The 19,021-nt window shown below is 50.6% G+C and overlaps 6 protein-coding genes across 6 annotated transcripts; 4 read left to right on the top strand and 2 right to left on the bottom strand.

Annotated features, from left to right (window-relative positions):
- Nucleotides 1-1,449: 1,449 nt before the first annotated feature.
- N7515_001532 (uncharacterized protein) lies at nucleotides 1,450-2,084 on the top strand (the record flags this gene model as incomplete). The annotated part of the gene is made up of 2 exons (XM_056662276.1): nucleotides 1,450-1,629; nucleotides 1,683-2,084. 2 exons carry the CDS (start codon nucleotides 1,450-1,452, stop codon nucleotides 2,082-2,084), a joined length of 582 nt encoding a protein of 193 aa, XP_056524389.1.
- Nucleotides 2,085-2,631: 547 nt separating this feature from the next.
- On the bottom strand, nucleotides 2,632-5,907 carry N7515_001531 (putative Ras guanyl-nucleotide exchange factor RasGEF; the record flags this gene model as incomplete). The annotated part of the gene is made up of 6 exons (XM_056662275.1): nucleotides 2,632-2,712; nucleotides 2,768-3,196; nucleotides 3,253-4,727; nucleotides 4,963-5,157; nucleotides 5,215-5,539; nucleotides 5,626-5,907. Coding segments are annotated over 6 exons (2,787 nt in total), but the record flags the coding sequence as incomplete, so codon positions are not given.
- Nucleotides 5,908-7,249: 1,342 nt separating this feature from the next.
- On the bottom strand, nucleotides 7,250-7,861 carry N7515_001530 (uncharacterized protein; the record flags this gene model as incomplete). The annotated part of the gene is made up of 1 exon (XM_056662274.1): nucleotides 7,250-7,861. The coding sequence occupies one exon, from the start codon at nucleotides 7,859-7,861 to the stop codon at nucleotides 7,250-7,252; it is 612 nt and encodes a 203-aa protein (XP_056524387.1).
- Nucleotides 7,862-8,615: 754 nt separating this feature from the next.
- Nucleotides 8,616-9,706, top strand: N7515_001529 (NifU family protein; the record flags this gene model as incomplete). The annotated part of the gene is made up of 3 exons (XM_056662273.1): nucleotides 8,616-8,900; nucleotides 8,969-9,505; nucleotides 9,563-9,706. The coding sequence occupies 3 exons, from the start codon at nucleotides 8,616-8,618 to the stop codon at nucleotides 9,704-9,706; spliced, it is 966 nt and encodes a 321-aa protein (XP_056524386.1).
- Nucleotides 9,707-12,508: 2,802 nt separating this feature from the next.
- On the top strand, nucleotides 12,509-15,139 carry N7515_001528 (PSP1 family protein; the record flags this gene model as incomplete). The annotated part of the gene is made up of 3 exons (XM_056662272.1): nucleotides 12,509-13,898; nucleotides 13,959-14,592; nucleotides 14,650-15,139. 3 exons carry the CDS (start codon nucleotides 12,509-12,511, stop codon nucleotides 15,137-15,139), a joined length of 2,514 nt encoding a protein of 837 aa, XP_056524385.1.
- A 1,280-nt stretch (nucleotides 15,140-16,419) lies between these two features.
- Nucleotides 16,420-16,896, top strand: N7515_001527 (uncharacterized protein; the record flags this gene model as incomplete). The annotated part of the gene is made up of 2 exons (XM_056662271.1): nucleotides 16,420-16,447; nucleotides 16,739-16,896. The coding sequence occupies 2 exons, from the start codon at nucleotides 16,420-16,422 to the stop codon at nucleotides 16,894-16,896; spliced, it is 186 nt and encodes a 61-aa protein (XP_056524384.1).
- Nucleotides 16,897-19,021: the final 2,125 nt, after the last annotated feature.

Below are 19,021 nucleotides of genomic sequence, written 5' to 3'. Positions count from 1 at the left end.
CTGTAGCAAGGAACCGGAGAGGGTTTCCCCCTAAATGATTGAAAATCTGTTCTAAACGGCCTTGTTTGGATGTCAATCGTTAATTTAGGTATTACTTCATCCACCGTCCCTTGATGTAATCGACGTTGTTCTTGGTGGAAACGGCATGTCGCTTTTGTATGATGCCTTTCTCTAGTTGACGACGGCGTCGGCGATAATAATCGGCACTATGAGGTAAACTTTTGCTTTTCATAGATAAATCACGAATGAAGATGGCCTCGAATAGCAATCTTTTAAAGTGGAGGAGAATAGCAGAGTAAGAGAGGGGGAAACTAAGGTCAAGAAAGGGGAACGAACAAGAAAAGAAGCGGAAAAGACTGAAGCTCAGAGAAAATCTGGTTGTGAAAGAGACAATAAAGTAGAGGAGGAGTGCACTGAACAGGAGCTACAGTTGATGGGGGCAGCCTCTTTAAGTATTGAAAGAGAGGACTTGAGAATGGTCTAGCGCCAAACAGATAGACCTTTCCCATTTTCGTAATTGACGGCTACAATCAGATAATACGAACAGACAGACATGACGACGTCTCTGAGTGACTACCCTGAGCATCCTGAGTGAAGGGTGAGCTAATCCCTGAGTAAACGTCCATTGCCTCAGTGTCCTCAGACGTCCCGCGAAAAAGGCGGTGGCATTGGCCATCCCACCGCCTGCTTCTTCGAGGATGCTGAATCATCAGATTAGCGTGGCAGAATTTCATAAATTCGGCAGAATCAAAGGCGGTAGTCTGAGGTCACTGAGGCAACAGTTGTGCTCAGTGAGCAAAAGGCGGCAAGGCCTGAGCACTACACAGTAAAGCGGAAAGGGAAAGCCAAGAAGTGGCAGAGGAAATCAAGTACATAGGTAGTTTGTGTTTAACCCTCAGTAAGAATCTGGAATCAAATACTTAGGCGTCTTCACAGTAACGTCCGTAAAAGCAACGAACATCTGCAAAGCTGTCGAACTGAGGTGGCTCCTTGCCAAGACAGGCCATGTGATCAGGCTAGCTTCCTCGGATCTGCTGTGTCCCTATCAATTCCCTGCGGTTAGCAAAACGCATGGTGTCCCTAGCAATTCCCTGCCGCTATTAAAATAAAACGTGTGGTGTCTGTATTGATTCCCGTATGGGGCCGATGTTAAAACTTTTGAGCAGTCACTGTATCCGAAGGCTGCCTTACCTTACCGTACACATTCAGAACGTGGCTGTACGCCACCATCGCAATGTTTGTCTTGTTTGGTAAACCCTTTATCCTTCCCATCTCCTGGCCTCCCCTAAGACCTCCTGAGATTTTCTCCTGGTTGAAAGAGGGCGCAACATACTGGCTTACTCTCTCCCATTCAACTTCTTGACTCTAACGCTTCCTATCGTTGAGGGTCTTCGACGCTCTCGACTGTTGGTTTACTCAATTCCATGCTTCGCACTCGTCTCCCACAATATGGCTCGCCCTCCAGATACCACATGGGAGCTGTTTCACAACCTCAGAGTCCACCCGAGCTGGGGATATGTTATTTATCGTACTACCTACCCCTCTGTATCTGACGCACACTTCTCCACCGTGTTCAACTATCTCGAAGCCTGCATCAGAAAATCATTCTTTGCAGAAGCAGCAGAATATGTAAGTACTGGGGGAGATCCCGCGATCTACCAGGGAATATGGGCCCAACACAGCCTTACTGTTATCGAAGATGCGACGCAGCTCGATGGGGTACTAATCGATTCGATTCGCGCTCGTTTGAGGAGTGGGTAGATGCACAGGGCCAGCGTGATAAATTCAATCAATATCGAATGTGTATCGTCATCGATGAGGAATGCCTCCAGACGCTACTAGGTACATCGGCGGAGGCTCTAGACCAGGAAACACAGTACGTTCGAGATAAGACCGTACGGTACGTGAAGGTTGTGGAAGCGTGGCCGATAATCGACGAGGGTGACGAAGACGAGTTTCCGGGATGGATGAAGTGTTGGTCGCGCGCGTTATGGGATCTTTGGAGCATGATGGGCGACGGTGCTGAAATGAGTTTGTCCTGGGACAAGATCAGTGATTTTTGTCCTGGGGTGTATCGTGGATGATGAGAATCGAATCCAAATTTCTAATAAAAGCAATTGAAGAAACGAAAGGAGACCTTGTGCTGGGATAGGCTAGCTGTCGAGGAAAGTGGAATAGGTGTAGTTACTTATAGTTGCCTCCTATTATTGGTTTTCTTTGTCCCCTTGCTTCCAAGTCTGTACGTAATTACTGGGTTCCGAGACAGCACTTTCAGGTCGCTCTCGAGTATCCAACAGGGTCCTCTTAACACACGGAGGAATTGGTCCTATCCACATATGTACAAAATGTCGTAGCGGAGCCTTTCAAGACGTATTACCGTTTCCAGCGTCATAGCGACTCCCATGGGAGCCAAGTTCATAACGGAAAGTAGAGAAAAGACAACAACAGTATTTATCGATCATAGAGGGGGCATGGCGACATGAAAGGGAAGGTGAGTGTGTAGAGGGGAAGCGGATGGTGAGATGGTGTGATGGTGAATGATGTGGGTGATGTGGATGGGTAAGAGAACAGAGCTCAATTCGTGTTGAGGCTGTCGGAATTGAAGGAGAGGAGGCCAGGAGAATACTGGGCTTAGGAACGCAACCAGCCGAACTTTTTACGTCCCTCAGCCCCTGTGGACGGTTCGACCTGCAAGCTGCGGGCATACAGGTCCTAGACAAAGTCAGTAATGGATTCATCCATCATCATGCAGGAAGTTGATTCTCACCTCTTCGTCTCCAGAGAGCTTCGAATCCAGAATCAGTCGCTCAACCTCCTCGAACTTCTGAGCCTGAGGATGAGGGGTTCTCTGGCTCCGTTGGATGCCGAGAACGACCTCACCCATGACCTCGAATTTCTTCCAGTTGACGCGAGATCTGTTCTCGCCGACAAATGTCTTGTTGCCTTCTTCGGCTGAGACAAGGTCGCGGCGGTGGAGAGGTAGGAATGGAATTCGCTCTGAGAAGGAGTTTTCCCAGGCGAGTCGGTAGGCGAAGTGGCTTCGTTGGGTGCCCATAAGGATGACTAGACGCATAAACTCTTTCTGAACCAGGACAGGGACCAGATCTCGAGTTTGAGTCAGGCGATGGACGGGTGTGCCGTTGATGCCGGCGATTACAGCGCCCAAGGAGTTGTAGTTGTTTTGGCGTCGGAGTTTCTGGATCAGGACATTAGTTGCTGGTAGACGTATAGTGGCCAGACCGGAAAACATACCCCTGCGATATTCATGAACTTCTCCATCGCCTGCGCTCGATGCTTTGGTTTGTCACGCAAAAGGATCAAGCTGGCTACAAAGAAGGCCAGATGGTTGAACTGCTTGATCATCCGATTCACGGGCACCAAGCTCTTGATCGTATCCTTGTCTATCCCCGAAATGCTGACATGGCGCACAAGATCACGCGGCCGGAAGGAGTTATACATGATCCAATCCACCCGCGTCAATTCTCGTGCGAACTCCTCATCTGGGGTCTCCATAAAAATGCGCCACTGGAGTTTGCTAAGGGAGGTTTTGTGTGTTAATTCAAGACGTAATGCCTCTTTCTGCGCTGCCTCAAGACTCAACGGTGTGAATGATTGGTTTGCAATGCCATTAGCCTTGTCGGTATTCGAAGAGACCGAAAGAGTGCCCGAGAGTCGCGATGTCGAATCATGCGGGCCACTGAGATCCAGCGCGCTCAAACTATAGATAGGGTCTTGCTCTTCTTCGTTGTCGTAAGTGTTCGTGCCAGGGCCAGCACCGGTCAGAATCTGTACGGGAGAACTGCGGCCTGAGTTGTCGAAGAACGTCTCGACCAGATGGGACTCATCAGGATCGCTGTCATCTCCGTATGCCCAGCCAGCATCATCGTCTTCTGCGTTCGTGTCTAATTGTGACCCAATCTCCTTGGCGGCGAACATATAGAAATGGCTTTTCTCAAGTGTGGCGACGAACTCAATGATTCGTTTGCGAAGCTTGGGATGAGCGAAATCTCCCGGATACTCCGAGGCCCATTGAGCCATGGCATCGAGCAATCGCAGCTGATCTGCCATGCGAGCAAGTTGATCCTCGTTGCCCATTTCATTTCGCTCGAATCGACCGATCAAAGCATTCAGGAGACTTCCAGGGGCGGCGAACTTCCGGTACAGACATAGGAAGATAGAGCGGAATTTTTGGTCTTGTTTTGAGGTGGGCAAAGAAACCAGGCGATCGACAAGCTCATCAAATGTCACACCCGGATCTGCGCTAGAACTGCTCTCGCTGCTGGGTTTGGGCCGCACCACTGCGCCAGGGCTCGGGGGTCGACTCTGTCCATCTTCGATCTCGTCCTCCATATTTAAGAAACTGTTGAAAACGTCCGATCCGCCACTGTGTCGCCAGGCGGTATGTAATCGTTCTTGACGGTTATCGCGGTTCGGTGATGATTCTTGAGCCGACGATCGGGGATTTAAACGCGTTGCGGATGGCGGAGTTTGCGGTCGCACCGGTTGCGAATTACTGCGGGCATAACGGTTGGAACTGGAGGTATCTTGCGCCAAGTTGTTGGCGTCTGAGAGACGATGCTCACCATCGGCCGTTGGTGGGCCGCCAGCGGCTCCGTTAAACACGGCTGAGGGGTTTTCCGATTTAGCACGGGTGTGCCAAACGTGGGGGAAGGATTTGGTAGTTATGGGAGGTGTAGGAGTTGAATTAGTCAACTCCGAAGCCAAGTCTGTTAAAGAAGTTCAAGGTTAGCGAGAAGTTAGAACCTCGTCCTATGAGGGTTCTTTGGACAGAAAGTAGCGAACGCTCCCACCGCGACCCACATGGCCCGCTTTCCACAGGGTCAAGGCACACAGTTCATCTTTTCCCCTCAACAATGGTTTTGTCCAAACAAAAAGCAAAAAAATATGCCAAAAAAAAAACGAAAATGACGAAGATGAGAATAAAAATATTTCTTAACTTACCTTCTCGAGTGGAAATGACTGCACGCAAAACTAACGCAATACACATGCGCTGAGATCTGGGTGAGGAAAAAGACGTGCGGTAGATCTCGTATCGCTCGTGGATCGCATCCACTTGGATGTCTTCTACAGGCTCAGGGTTAACATCGCATTTGCAGGCAACCTGCAAGAACGGCAAATCCGAAGCAGCCAATGAGTCTAAATCCCGGCATTAGTCTCGTATCCCACAGGTACTCCCTCGATTTAAGCACCTACAAATCAAGTTCGTGGTCAAAGACAGCCGATCCGGTTTTGTAGCATCATGTAGAACCAGTACCCCATCAATGGCTGGAGCAGTGGTCTCGTGTCCTGTACTCGGCCAGAGAATCTTATTGTCCGGACCAAATTGAATCTTCGTCAAGTCGACTTCCAGCAGCCGCACTTTATAGACTGATCCGTCCAAGGACATCTTCTTCTGGTTTATGATCGAGGTAGGCGGGTGCTTCATGTCCAGGGCGCATTTGACGAAGCTGGTCTTGCCGGCGTTTTCTTCGCCTGCGACTGCGATGGTCACTTCAGGGAAGCCGGTCTTGCGGGATTCCTATTGAACAAGAATAGCAACCGTCAGCAATTGGTCGCCATGAACGGTCGGAACCCCCGAGCACACTGTATGCCTCGTGAACGTACCTCCTCTCGTTGACGAGATCGCGAGACCTGGGTCGCCTCGCCCGCCGTTGATGACCCCTCATCTTCCTCCATCAATGGCTGTCCAACTCTGTTCTCCGATCCTGGTCTCCGCGGCGCCGGGGACGAAGTTGTTCGACTTCCCAGGGCGGGCCGTTGAGCTGTAGTGGGCATCGCTTGAGCTTTGTCACTGTAGGCTCTCTCTCGTCGGGATAACTGTGAGATCATAGCTTGAGCAGAGTCAATTGTGGTGGAGCCACAGAATGAATTGAGGGGATGACGGCCTCTGATTTACTGTGTAAGTTCAGAGGAGGAGCACTGCAGGGCCATCATTTTATGATAGATCAAGTTCTGTCGCAAGAAGCGAAGCAGCCATCCGTATCCAAAGGGTTGGTTGGAGGTTGGGGGAACTGGCCGAGCTGATTAAGTCTGCGATCGGAGATGCGTTCAGCAGGAGACATTTAGGGGTGGACTCTTGGCATCGGGGGGAAGTACGGAAAAAGTATGAATGAGACAGAAAGCAAACAGAATAAGCAAACAATTCCCCTAAAGATGGACAGATCACAATTAGGATGCTTTGAGGTCTTTTGGTCTTGGTCTTTTGCGGGAGCTGGGTTTCTCTCGTCATTGGAAGCCCACTCAATGATCTTCGTTTGTGAAAGCGGCCCCCCGCGTTCATTCGTTGTTGGATCGTTCTCAGCCGGACTCGACACATGGCAATCTTAAGCTGTCACCAGGAAAAGAGTGGCACCACTAATACCGAGGCTGACTTTTTAATTGGATATCGCTTAGTCGATAGGTCTCACCTACTACTTGAGGGTATATCTCCATGAACGTGCCGATTGCTGCTCCGCCAGGTTGCGTCTGTCAAATTAGCTGCTTAACTAGAGCTGCATTAGCTGCCTAACTGCCGTACCATCCCCGAAGCTCCTTCCCATGCCTTTTCGGAGGGGTTAACAGAGCGAGACATTCTTGCAGACCATTCATTCTAACTATGTACTCTGTACTATTGTGTAAGTCTGTCTTTCCAGGGCCAGGTGACTCGCCTGAAGCATACACCAAGGACTTTGAATTTCGATCCGTTCGTACTTTCCTTCCGACATTTCGGTCTTCGGAGTTCTGGGCCGCTGGCATATGCTCCGCTTTATGGGCTTAGCACGCTAAAGGGCCGTGACCCGCTGACTCCAGCAGGGCACCGGCGTATGAAATTTTGGCTCACATGGTAACGCTGTATCACACTACTGCGTACATTATGGTACCTAGGGCACTGGGCACAGCTCAAGAGACCAGCGTTGATCGATTAAGAGACCCACACAGCAAGAGCCGAGGAATAGCGCGTGATCAATTCTGATTTAAAGGAGCCCGGGCTAAACATTCATATGGTGCGTAGGGCTGAATCGCTGAAGCTGTCAGATCTGACAGCTACCTCGTTTAGTACTAGTACGTACTCAACATTGTGACAGCCAAAAGGCGTCGTAGATCATAAAGCCCCCGCCCACCATCTCGATACAAGCTGCATGTCTCACCTACACGGACCCAGCGTTGAGATGAGGTGCGGTCAAGAAGTATATACCGACTGTTCAACTCGTACATGCGGTTATTATTCCTCGGAAGAGGAGACAGTTACTCAGACTGATTCCTGACTCTGCCTGATAAGCGCCATGAACTGCATGAAACCCTCGGCGGCCCGTCCAGTGGCCGTTCCCTCCTCACAATCCTGCCTCATCTTTCTGACTCTGCCCAGACCACGGTTGAAGCCCTTCTCCGTCGTCCACGGGCCGCGGCTACGAGCAGTGAGCCCTCCTCGACCTCCACGTCCACGGCCACGGCCACGACCCCGTGTGGGTGCCATATACGATTCAACCCATTCTTCCTCCAGTGTTGACTGGTACATCTCTTGTAGCTGAGTGCGTAGTTCCGGATACCGGCCAAGAAGCTCCTTCATCTCTGCTGATGTCGCCACTGCTTCAACACTGACTGCTGTGGGCCTGGCGGTCGGGTGATTGGTGTTAGTCGGCCCTGTATTCTCAGGGTCGTCCTGTTCATTCTCAGGTGAAGGATCGGCATCGGTTGTCGGTGGGATACTCGGTTCCTCATTCGATGGCGCCTTGGGTGCACAGTATATCTTATGCGCCTGGGTGCATGCAAGGGAGCAGCTAAATAGACAAGACTTAGCCACTGGTCCACGTATGGAAATGGGAGGAAATCGGAATCGCATCGGTACCTCATCAGCGCGCATGTGGGACAACGGTATTTTGAGGGCTCTGTAGAGCACACCTCACAGGAACCAGGCATCGTGTTGATTTTCCAAAGGATCCATGAGATACAGAGCAATCAAACTTGGTTCTTCATTTTTCACTGGTCCACGCCTGTCTAGGATAGATGCAGGGTGAGGCGGTCCTGGGAGAAAATCAAGAAGCTCGGGGCAATTATGCAAGCCTCAGGCAGAAGTCTTTCCCAATGAAGGCATTCAACGTTGGCTTTGCATTCTACGCACATTGTAGGTGCCCAAGGACAATTTGAAACTGGTGTACTCGAAGTTCTCTCTCGTCGTTGTCCTAACTATCGTGGGCGTGGCAACGCTAGTTCCTGAGCCAATCTGACTATATGAACTGTTGATAACGATGAAGGCTGGATAGTCGAATCTTCGATTTTTACTACTGTAATTACTCTCATCCGTTTGGAAGCCTTTGAACCAAACCTCATATGTCATCGTGGACCAACAAATCCCCGACTACGATCGATGTAGCCATCACTCTAGGGCTCTTCTCAACTTCCGACGTTCGGCGCATACTGCTATGGCCGCAGTTGCGATGCTCAACACAACTCTTCTCATTGGCCGAGAGAACAGCCCACATTTGTCATCCCCCTATGATTTCACATCACGTGCTGTCAAATTGCGTCAGAGCGGCAGCAAGAACCACGCCTCCAATGTTTTTTTCTACAATTGACCTGTGAACTACTATCTTCACACATATCACTCATTTAACACCATGTCTTTAAGTAACTCATCTACCACAATGCTCCGACGCACTCTGATGAGTAGCCGCCTGGCCGCTCCTGTCGAGTGCTCGGCCCGAACAATCAGACCGGCCTTCGTATCCTACCGAAATGTTTCCAGCGCAGCTCGACTGCCGACCCTCACAGCATCAGAGACCCGTCGCCGACCGAGTGTGCGACCACACCAGCAGCCTGCCTCACAGGGCGGTGTGAACGGTCTTTCGCCGACAAGCAAGCGCACCATCTTTATCCAGACCGAGAACACCCCCAACCCCGACGTAAGTTCCGGAGTCCGTCTTGCTTGATTAAGAGAATACCCCCGTTGACATTTTATCCCCCTATCTAGGCCTTGAAGTTTATCCCCAACCACCGCGTTCTGCCCGAGGACTTCCCCAGCACATTCCTCGAGTACATGTCCCCGCGGTCAACTCTCGCACCACCGCACCCATCCCCGCTCGCGGCTAAACTGCTCGATGTGGAAGGTGTCACGTCCGTCTTCTACGGCACAGACTTCATCACCGTGACAAAAGGCAGCGATGCGAACTGGGCGCACATCAAGCCGGAAGTCTTCAGCATCATCACGCAGGCCGTGACATCCGGCGAGACGATCGTGACGACCGTGGAGGGTGCCGTTAGCGGTGAACAAGAAAGCAATGGCGAGGACTCACTCGCTTATAACGAAGAAGATGATGAGGTCCTCAGCATGATCAAGGAATTGCTCGAGACTCGGATCCGTCCCGCTATCCAAGAAGACGGTGGTGATATCGAACTGAAAGGATTCGAGAATGGTATCGTTATGCTTAAGTTGCGTGGTGCTTGCCGTACCTGCGACTCTAGCACTGTCACTCTGAAGAATGGTATTGAGTCTATGCTTATGCATTACGTATGTCCTGGTCTTTTCCCCTCCTTATTTGAACTATTGCTGACTTTGTTTTTGCAGATCGAGGAGGTCAAGGGTGTCGAACAGGTTATGGATGAGGAGGAGATTGTTTCGATGCATGAGTTTGCCAAGTTTGAGGAGAAGCTGCGCCAGCAAAAGGGTGCCACTGCCACCACTAGTGCGCCACTGGACAGTGCACCGTAAATTTGGGATCGAGGCACATTTGTACATCAGTGAAAAGGAAACGAAGGGTTAATCAGACATAAGTACCTGTGTATAGTTACCGAATAAGGATTGAGTCAACGATATGGCAATCTAATTAGTAATTGACCCTCGGCCAAGATCTACAGCCGCAGCTTGGCAAGACAAATCGCGGGGTTGAGTTTTTGATATTGACGGAGGGACAAGAAAAGGTGCCCATACACCTGGGCATAATCAGGGAAGCAATAAATCTTAGGAGACCTTAAGTGTTCCAAGTGTCTAACCCGAGTCCTATCTTGAAGTAACAACCATTCACCCCATCGGTTCATAGTTACCCAACGATTGGATTATGATGTAAGGTGTTAGGATCTGCTGTGCGCAATATCCCAAGGAATCAACCCGGCCGGAGGCTCGGAGTGTAATATGATTGGAGGTTAAGAGTGATCTTCGAACCCTTATTGACCTGAGCTACATATTCATTTGCCCTACGGAGTAGTGTTGGCCATGCATCAACATGTCATATGTATTACACATTGAGGGGTCGAAGAGGGGCAAAACAAACTACATTTACCATGGTCATTATTAACAGTGAGTACTAGTAGGTACTGCACTATGTGTTCATTCACATAACCCGAGGATAATAGAGGTTTGTGCGTGTGAGAGAGGGGAATTGTGGCATGAAGCTCTCCCCGCAAAAAGAGGATCAGAGGGATATTGGCGAGTGCTTATTGGACTAAAGGAGTGGGAAATTAATGAGAGAGAGGGGTGAAAAGAGAGAAAAGTGCATATCAATCCGGGGTAACTAGGTCAAGAACAGTCTGGCCCCCGTGCGACCCGAGGACCAATCGTTTTTCCCTCATGTGGGAGGTACATAGATTTTACAAGTTGTTTTTAGATTTCTATACATTAACCTATACAATTTACAGCTTAGTACGGAGTAGCTAATGAATCGCTACCAACCAAAAGAACCAGAGATGATCGGCTCGATGCTCCACTTGCTTTGAATGGAGTCCGAGTGTCTTTTAATGGTATCAGCTCTACAACACTTGAATATTGTAGTTAGTAGTTAATTCTATTTAACATATTCATTTCGAAGACAATCTCCAAGTTTATCTCTTAAAGCTGAAATTGAAACCTATAAAAAAAACACAGAAACACAAAAAACAGAATACAACTGCAAATCTAAGTGGTCCGTGTCCACTGAACATCGGGGCAACGTTGCCAGATCCGTCCCCAGCAGAAGTTACCCCAGGCTGTTTCTGCGACCGTTTGGTGTTCCCCTCATCTTTCTTTTCTCTCCCACCCCCTCCTCTTCCTTTCATTACTCGTCTTTCCCTTCGTATTTCCATCAATCGAAGATGCGTTATCCTTCTTAACGGAGTCAGCCCATCCTCGGCTTGCTTCCAAACGTCATCTATGATCTCAGCTTCGATCGTAAGATAACATAGCGCATCCTCTTCCCTGATCGACATCGCAATCTCGAAATCACCAGATCGCGACGAGATTCATCGCTCGCACGCGACTTTCTCGCAACTCCTCTCGCAACTGCCCTCGCAGTTTCCTTCCAAATCCCCTCACAACTCTCCTCGCCACTCACTCTTCCCCGCGAAACCACCCGCGCCCACTTCCCCATACTTTTGACAGCTCTCGCGAGCTCCTCCTCCATAACCTTCGACACTACCCTAAACACGCGCAAGTCACGACACAAATTGCATACTTCACGAGTTTACGATACAACCGACGCGTCTCTACAGAATAGACATTGAGACAGAAAAAAGCAAATTAGAGTGGTGAGTCGCGCATCCCCCGCCTTTTCTCTGTCTAGAACGCGACTGGGCTGATACATGGATAAGTATCCCAGACGCAATTGCGATCACGGGATTCTGTTTTTTCTTAATTTCCGACTCTTTTTCTGCGTCTATCTCATTTAACAGGCGTCTCGTGATTCTCGCCCGGATAATCTCTGCGTATTCTCTTTTCCGGATAACCTCTGGGTAATCGCTTAAGGTCTTGATTCTCTCCGCAAGGTATGTTCTTCGTCTGGCGTCTCGGTCGTTCTTGCCTTTTCGCAATTTGGAGAACGTGCTTCTCTCTCCTCTTTCGTCACGTTTTCCCTTTCATGTTTCTCCGAGGTTGCTCGATATATCGACGGCTCCATACATGTATTGACAGCGATTCTGCAATCACCGCTGGCAAATGCACCCCCCCTAGGTTCCTGTCTGGAGCTCAGCTCACACATTTGTCCTTCGTTGTTTGTTTCTGGCCTTCCCCACATATGGGCCCTCTTGAAAGAGGGTCCTGGGAATGCTACAGACTCTGCATACTCTTGCACTTCTCATTTTATACCACCGTCATGCCATACCCACTGAGATGCTTATTACCCCCTGATTTTGGTACCCAACTTCGAGATATACGATCACTGACCACAATGTAGTTGATCAGAAGCGCATACACTCAGTCGGCACCTTCAAAGACGTTCGATCTTTATCGCAGCCTCATTAAGCGCGTGGATCAGCCAAGTACTTGGTTGCACTCGTCTGTTTTCCTGCCCTTAGAGGCGTCGATACAGTACAGCTTTTCATCCGGTTTAAAAAAACGTACAGGTTAGTGACCCAATCCCATCTCCACCATGTACTAGGGCTCTCCCTCGACAAGAAACCCCGCTCTAGTTGTGTTGCTTCAATAGGTGTCAAGTGGCGTTCATGGTGACACAGTCCGCAAGGAATAACTGCGTCTGTCATACATAATGTTGACAAGTTCTGTGCTGATATTCGTTGCAACAGCGTGTCTCAAAGCATAAAAACGATGGCTGCGTCGTCCGACAAATCTGCCTCAATGGCATCCTCGTCTACCCCCCCACCTGCTACGGCGGCAGCATCTGCTATCCTCGAAAAGACTCATCCAGGAGTGCGCCGTTCGACTCCGGATTCGGATGCATTGGCTTCCTCTGACGATGACGGAGAGCATGGGGCACAAGCCCAGAACATCATACCACCCACAACTAGACCGCCAGTCCGTCGCACCTCCTGGTTAAACGAGGTGCCACTTTCTGCTCAACGTAAACACTCGCTCCCTGGAACCCACCTTTCATCGGCTCCATCCAATCCTACAAGCCCCGCGAGCGAGCAGGCTCCATGGACAACCACTACCAGCCCAGGCCTTACCGGAGCTTTCAATTGGAATCAAGTCGGAGGAAGCCCGTTTTCCTGGGGCACAGGCGCCGGCATCTGGAACACTGAGTCTCGCAAGGAACCACCATCTCGCTTGTCGGAAATGGTGCCCTCCCCAACTATGACAAATCCAGCTCCTTCAGGCAACCTGCAAGAGGAAATGTTGAGCCCCATTACGCGCACCATCTCTGGTGAATCGGCCATTCCGTTCTCCATTCCGTTACATCCAACTCCCAAGACTTATCGCTCCCAGTCGTACTCTGTTGGTCAAATGGATCCCGAGTTCCTCGGATTCGTTACTGACAAGAGCGGAGCTCCTCCTGTCACTGGTGCGCAATTCCCCGGAGGTCGTCCTCGGGGCCAGATGTCTGCGGTTCAGCCTCGCGCCTCGCGTCCCAGTATGCTCGGCGAATTAGGACACGACCCTGCCATGCTGGGCCGGGTCCGCGAGGATGATGATGGCGACGAGAGCTTGAATGAAACGGAAAGCGACATCAGCTACTCGAGTCAGGCCCGGCAGATTGAACAGCTGGCGCGCGAGAACGCACTTTTACGCCAAGCAGCCGCGGCAGGTCAGATGGACAACAGGTACCGTGAGCGAGCTGGATCCTCTGCTTCGATTGGCGGAAGTGTGCACTCGCTGCATCGCATCCGAGGCGTTGTCCCAGAGGAAGATTTGGCTGGCGAGGATGTGGGCGAATTGCGTGATATCGCAGGATATAACATGCGTGGTAACCTTCCCCGCCGCTTCTCTGAGCATTTAGGACACGCAGAGCAGCCATTTTCACCATTCGCTCCTCAGCTTGAGAACCGTGCTTTGGATAATGTGCGCAAGGCTCATTGGCAAACTTCCCTAGGCTTCGGCGGCATGCCTGATATTCCTCAGAGTCGTCGTCACTCTTTCGCCGATATTCCAATGCGTCATGGTTCAATTGGATCTGTTGACTCACATGCGAATGCTACTCCTCGCGCAACTATGGGAGACCGCGATGATAGTTATGGTAATCTCGGTGAATATCCTAGTCGTGAGTTTATTTTCCTGCATCCTCGAGTTTACATAGTACACAACGCTTACATGACTACAGAGCCTTATTTCTCTCGTGAGCAGACCTTACGCGGAGATGGCTCCTCGGGCCTCCCACCGTCCCTTAGCCAGTGGGCGATGTCGGGTGGATACGGTCGTCAATCTGCCTTGTCCCATGCTCCTCACAATCAGCTTCTGTACATTGTTGCCTTTAAATGCAGCCGAGCAGATGTCTTTTACGTCCAAGAAGACACTGGTCTGCGGGTGAAGAACGGCGATCTCGTCATTGTGGAGGCTGATCGAGGTACGGACCTGGGTACAGTCATTCATACCAACATCTCTCTTCAACAGGCACGAGATTTAAAGCAGCGTTATGCCGAAGAGCATTTCAAGACTCTCATGATATTCTCTCGACATGGTGCTCCGGAAGGGTCTACCCTTACCAATCCCAACTCGACCTTGAGCACTCGAAGTGCCACCGGTGGTATGGGTCCCCATGGCTCCCATGGCCCACACGGTGTGCAGGATGGCTCGACAGACATCAAGCCCAAGCTCATCAAGCGGCTCGCCCAGCCACACGAGGTCATGACTTTGCACGACAAAGAAGGGAATGAAGCGAAAGCCAAGCGTGTTTGCCAGCAGAAAGTGGTTGAGCATCGGCTCAATATGGAAATTCTCGATGCGGAGTTCCAAATGTAAGTCTAGTTGAAACCCAATCGCTGCTGGTGGTGGTAGAACTAACCTCTGTGTAGGGACTGGAAGAAGCTCACCTTCTACTACTTTGCTGATTCGTACATCAACTTCAACTCGCTGGTGACTGACTTGTTCAAAATCTACAAGACTCGCATCTGGATGTCAGCTATTAATCCTGCCTCATTCGTCACACCTCCAACTGCTGGTCTCGGTGGTTCTGGCGCCCTGGTAAATCCCCTGTATGGCCATGAACCGTCTCATCGCCCCCAGCAAGAGCACAGAAATTATGGCGGAGCACGAGACGTCGCCGACACACCCAGCCCCATGGGTATGGCTCGTTATGGAGAGGTCTTCCAGCCGTTCTCCCAGTCATCTCATCACCCTGAATTGCCTCACTCGGATGCTTTCAGTCCACAAATGCCCTCTAGCTTTACCCCTGCGGAATCGCGCGATCATTCCGGCACCATAGGTTCCAACGGATCTTCCCGTGTGCACCCCACGCAAGGAGAATGGTTCAGCAAGTTCCAGGGCCTCTCGCTCAACTCTTAGGCTTTGTTTCACTTCTGGACCTTCTCTGCCTCTCCACCTATCTTTCTTTCCCTCGCACCCCTGTCTGCGCATTTACCAAGACTTCACATGTGATGACAACCTACAACGGCTGCTCTGGTGCTATGGAGCATGTCCTCGAGAAACTCGCGAGTAATCCGCGGACTATTCTCCCGCTTGTTCTTCGTTGTCAACCTCTTCCTTCCCGTTTCCCCCTCCCTCTCTGTACGATCTCCTTCCCTTTCCCCTTTCCGTTCTGTCTCATAGTTCGGGGCTTATCCTCGCGGTGAGGTAGACATTATGACCCTAGACTTGACCGGCCACGTTGTTATTTTTCCCCCTAGATATCTCCACGTCGATTATCTCTTCTTTTATCTCTGCGTTTTGCTCAAGATCGCCTCCCGCTGGGGCGAGGGATAGCGTGAAACATCACCTTTTATCATGTGCCCTCGCGTACCTGGCCTATCTTTTTCTCTGTCCCCCTGGTTCCTCGTTCCTCGAGGTGTTTCCGGGAGGTCTTTGTCTGTACTACTGTTGTTAGAATTCATACCCAGAGCTGCGGCTCCACTGGATACAACTCTTCTCTGTCGTTACCTTTTCTTTTCCATTTTTCCTTACCATAGATCTGTTTCGCGCGATGAATTATGTCTTCCATAATCAGAAGTAAATCTACAATTGGATTATGTTAGACTATTGGGGCGAGATGAGGGAGGCTATGTTTGTCGTGTACGTCACGTTTGTTTGTCAACAAATAAATGAGGGACAAATACTTTGTCAGGATGGAGGACTCAATAGGTTAAGTGAGGTGAGAGTTAACGTGTGTACCTCCCCGTGACCCCGTTTGTAATGCTATAAAAGACTGATGGCATCTCCGTGACTTCTTCCTCCTCTCCTCTCTCTCCCTTCCTCATCCTCCTCTCTCTTCCTTCATCCTCAACTCTCTCCCCTCATCCTTGCGTGGCTATATATTATTATGTATACATCGACACATCGCCTCCAGGGCTGTTTTCAGTCCACTCGTCACTCAACTAGCTTCATAGCCCTGAGGCGAGAGCTGGAGGATACCATCTTGCCAGCTTCATGCTGGCATTCTCCGAGGACCGACGAGATAACCCAAGAGTCGAGGTGTGTCTGCTGCTTATCATGAGCGCCTGAGGTGGCGGTTCGTGTCAAGATCCGCGACGTCTCAGCACCTACCACACATAGTGGCCTGACGCCTAGTCATTTCATGGCAAGGCGTACGAGATGGAGGTCCAGCCCCAAGACTACGGCGTTACGGAGTCATGCAAGCTACTGCGGGACGGCGAATGGGTACGTCTAGTGCAGTCCTCGATACACAAGTCTAACTCGTTGCTAACCAATCCAGTCTGAGTCACACAGCTCGGAGTCAGAATACACAAAGCCGACCGTCTACACACGTCACCTCGACATCTATATATGGGTCAGGCCGTACCGACCTCGAGAGAAAATACGCAGCCGAACACTGGACCCGAAATCGGAGTGAGAACACCATGACTGTCGGTTGAGACTCGACGGGGGCGACCGCTGACTTGCTGCGATGTCTGCTCTCCCGATTTCTGGATGATATCGAAGATACTATAGGCGTCCACTCCGAGATGCCGTATTCATTCCCAGGAACGGCCTGGCAAAAGACCATGGGTGGACACGGTCAGTCAAGGGTCTCAAAGTGCGTCCTCGTTGTCGACGAGCGAGTGAAGGCGATTTGGAGCCCAATGCTGCTCCACACCTACGATGTCTGAAATATCCAGACATTCAGACGGAGATGTCATGTCTGGTGTCTGGGAGTGGCCTGTTAAAGCCAACAACGGGACGCGACATTGGTCCCGGCACATTCTCTCAATTACGACCAATGTCTGCTATCAACCAACCTTACCCGAATCCCAAACGGAGTACCCGCGTGACTCAGGAATGAATCTTCGGGTCTCAATTCCGATATGATACCCACCAGCCCGAGGAGCGTAGCAGCAAATGGCCACGCGTTCCGCATAGGGCGATGCGCGATTTGGACCTCCAGGACCAGGAGCGACACCAGTTATCGCTGCCATTCAAGCAGGCACAGCATGGCACGAGAAGATGTGTTTTTCGACCAGCTGGTGGCGAAGTGGCTTCATCGGTGTTCCCTATGCCAGCGGGCCGGCAAGCCGCACAAGCACGAGTTGTTCTGTGCCCTGATTCCGACCACCGGGAGGCACGGGCCTGGATGCTCTTCGGGTAGCACCTAAGCATCTCTACTGAGTCTTTCAAAGCTGGTGCTGCGGAAGGGCCCTTGCCAAGAGATCTTAGTGCCTCTTTGAGAAATCTTGACGGTCAAATAAATACACTAGAGATGCTCTGCTACAAGCTTCTCGCGATCTCGATAAAGCTGCCTACTCTCGAACGGGATCGTAGGCTAGCAGAGTCTGTCACGCAGACACTCTACCTTATCAACCCGATACCAATGGTCATCAGACTTCTGCAGTCCCCCATGTCAAGTTGGTCAAATTGTGAAAATGGTCGGAGTAGGTGTGCAGGGCCTACTAGAGGCAGCTGCTGTTGCGACTCAGGACCTCCGTCGGCCATGACCGAGGTCGTTGTCGAGGATTGGAAAAATTCCAACCCCCAATCGCACACTATGCCACCAATTCATCGGCTTCGTTGTGACGTATGCGCAGGGTCGAAATTTGGGTAGGTTGATACCTCGGGAGTTCGCTCCTCTTCCAGTACAACTCTCTCCTCTCATGTTTCTGAGCCTTTAGCCTCAAGAGATAGTTAAGGGAAGGAGCGCGCACAGAGGAAGAAGGAATGGAGTTCTTCTGCCCAGCTCTTCTTCTGTCCTCTTCCCTTCCCCTGTTCTGTTACCTAGTTCTCAGCACAGGAACAAGTTATTTCTTTTGTTCTTTTTCCTTCTGGCCCATAACAGTCGTGAATAATTGTTAAGCGAGGCTTGTGGAGAGAGCTTGAAGAAAGAGGCGATCGGAGCTTATATACTACATACATCATCTTCATCATTCAACCCTCCGACTTTCACACTGGACTTTCTTGAATCAGAACCTCCTTTCCATGCCAAATTGTCCTTCGAACCGAAAACAAATGTCCTTACCGTGAATATGGCCCTCCCAGTGCACGAGAACGCTATACGCGCCTTTAAGGGAAGATGCAGGGGGCTCTCGAGCAAATGGGCCTATGGACACCGATCCAACAATGGGGAATGGGGATCTGCGACACTTACTGGCGCTGACAACTTAAGGAAACAACCAGACGGGGGATGGGGTCCAAGAGACCCCCGCGGAGTACCCAGGGGACCTCGGTGGTTCTGGAAGTCGCATCTTGAGAGTGAAACCTTCGTCGCGACTGCACCTACTGGAAATATCCAGCAAAAAGACAGGTCGAAATGGCTATCGGAGTCAAGATCAATCCAAACAATCCCTGGTTCACCATCTCCCATCTCCCTGTGGCAGTGGGCCGTTGCGTCCTCCCGACCTATTGAAACATCACAGTTGACGATAACGAAATCCGATGGTCAAGTTGACTTCAAAACCAACCTGCCTATACCACAGCTCCTAATCCCTTTTCACCTTCTATTCCGATGGCAAGCAGTTGAAAAAAAGAGAACGTGACATAGTGCTTGGGGTACGAGAGCTCACTGGGATAGCAAATGCGGTATGGGCGACGCAATTCGGGAATGAGAGGAATGAAAGGCTTTTCTATAATTCTACTATATCGAGAACACATCTCCCTGAGTCCCTGCTGCTAGACTAGTGCTGAATAGTGTCTGCCCAACAAGGCAGCCACTCCTGGCCTGAATAAGCCTGTGATTCACCAGTTGGCGCAGATATAAATAGTCTGGACCAACTGGCGAGTTGGCAACATTAGGAATGGCATCCA

The sequence above is a fragment of the Penicillium bovifimosum genome (genome assembly GCF_028826915.1).
Source record: "Penicillium bovifimosum strain IBT 22155 chromosome Unknown utg000002l_segment0_segment0, whole genome shotgun sequence".
Lineage (NCBI taxonomy): Eukaryota > Fungi > Ascomycota > Eurotiomycetes > Eurotiales > Aspergillaceae > Penicillium > Penicillium bovifimosum.
The sequence above is the reverse complement of the archived record's forward strand: the minus strand, read 5'-3'. Positions and strand labels throughout refer to the sequence as shown.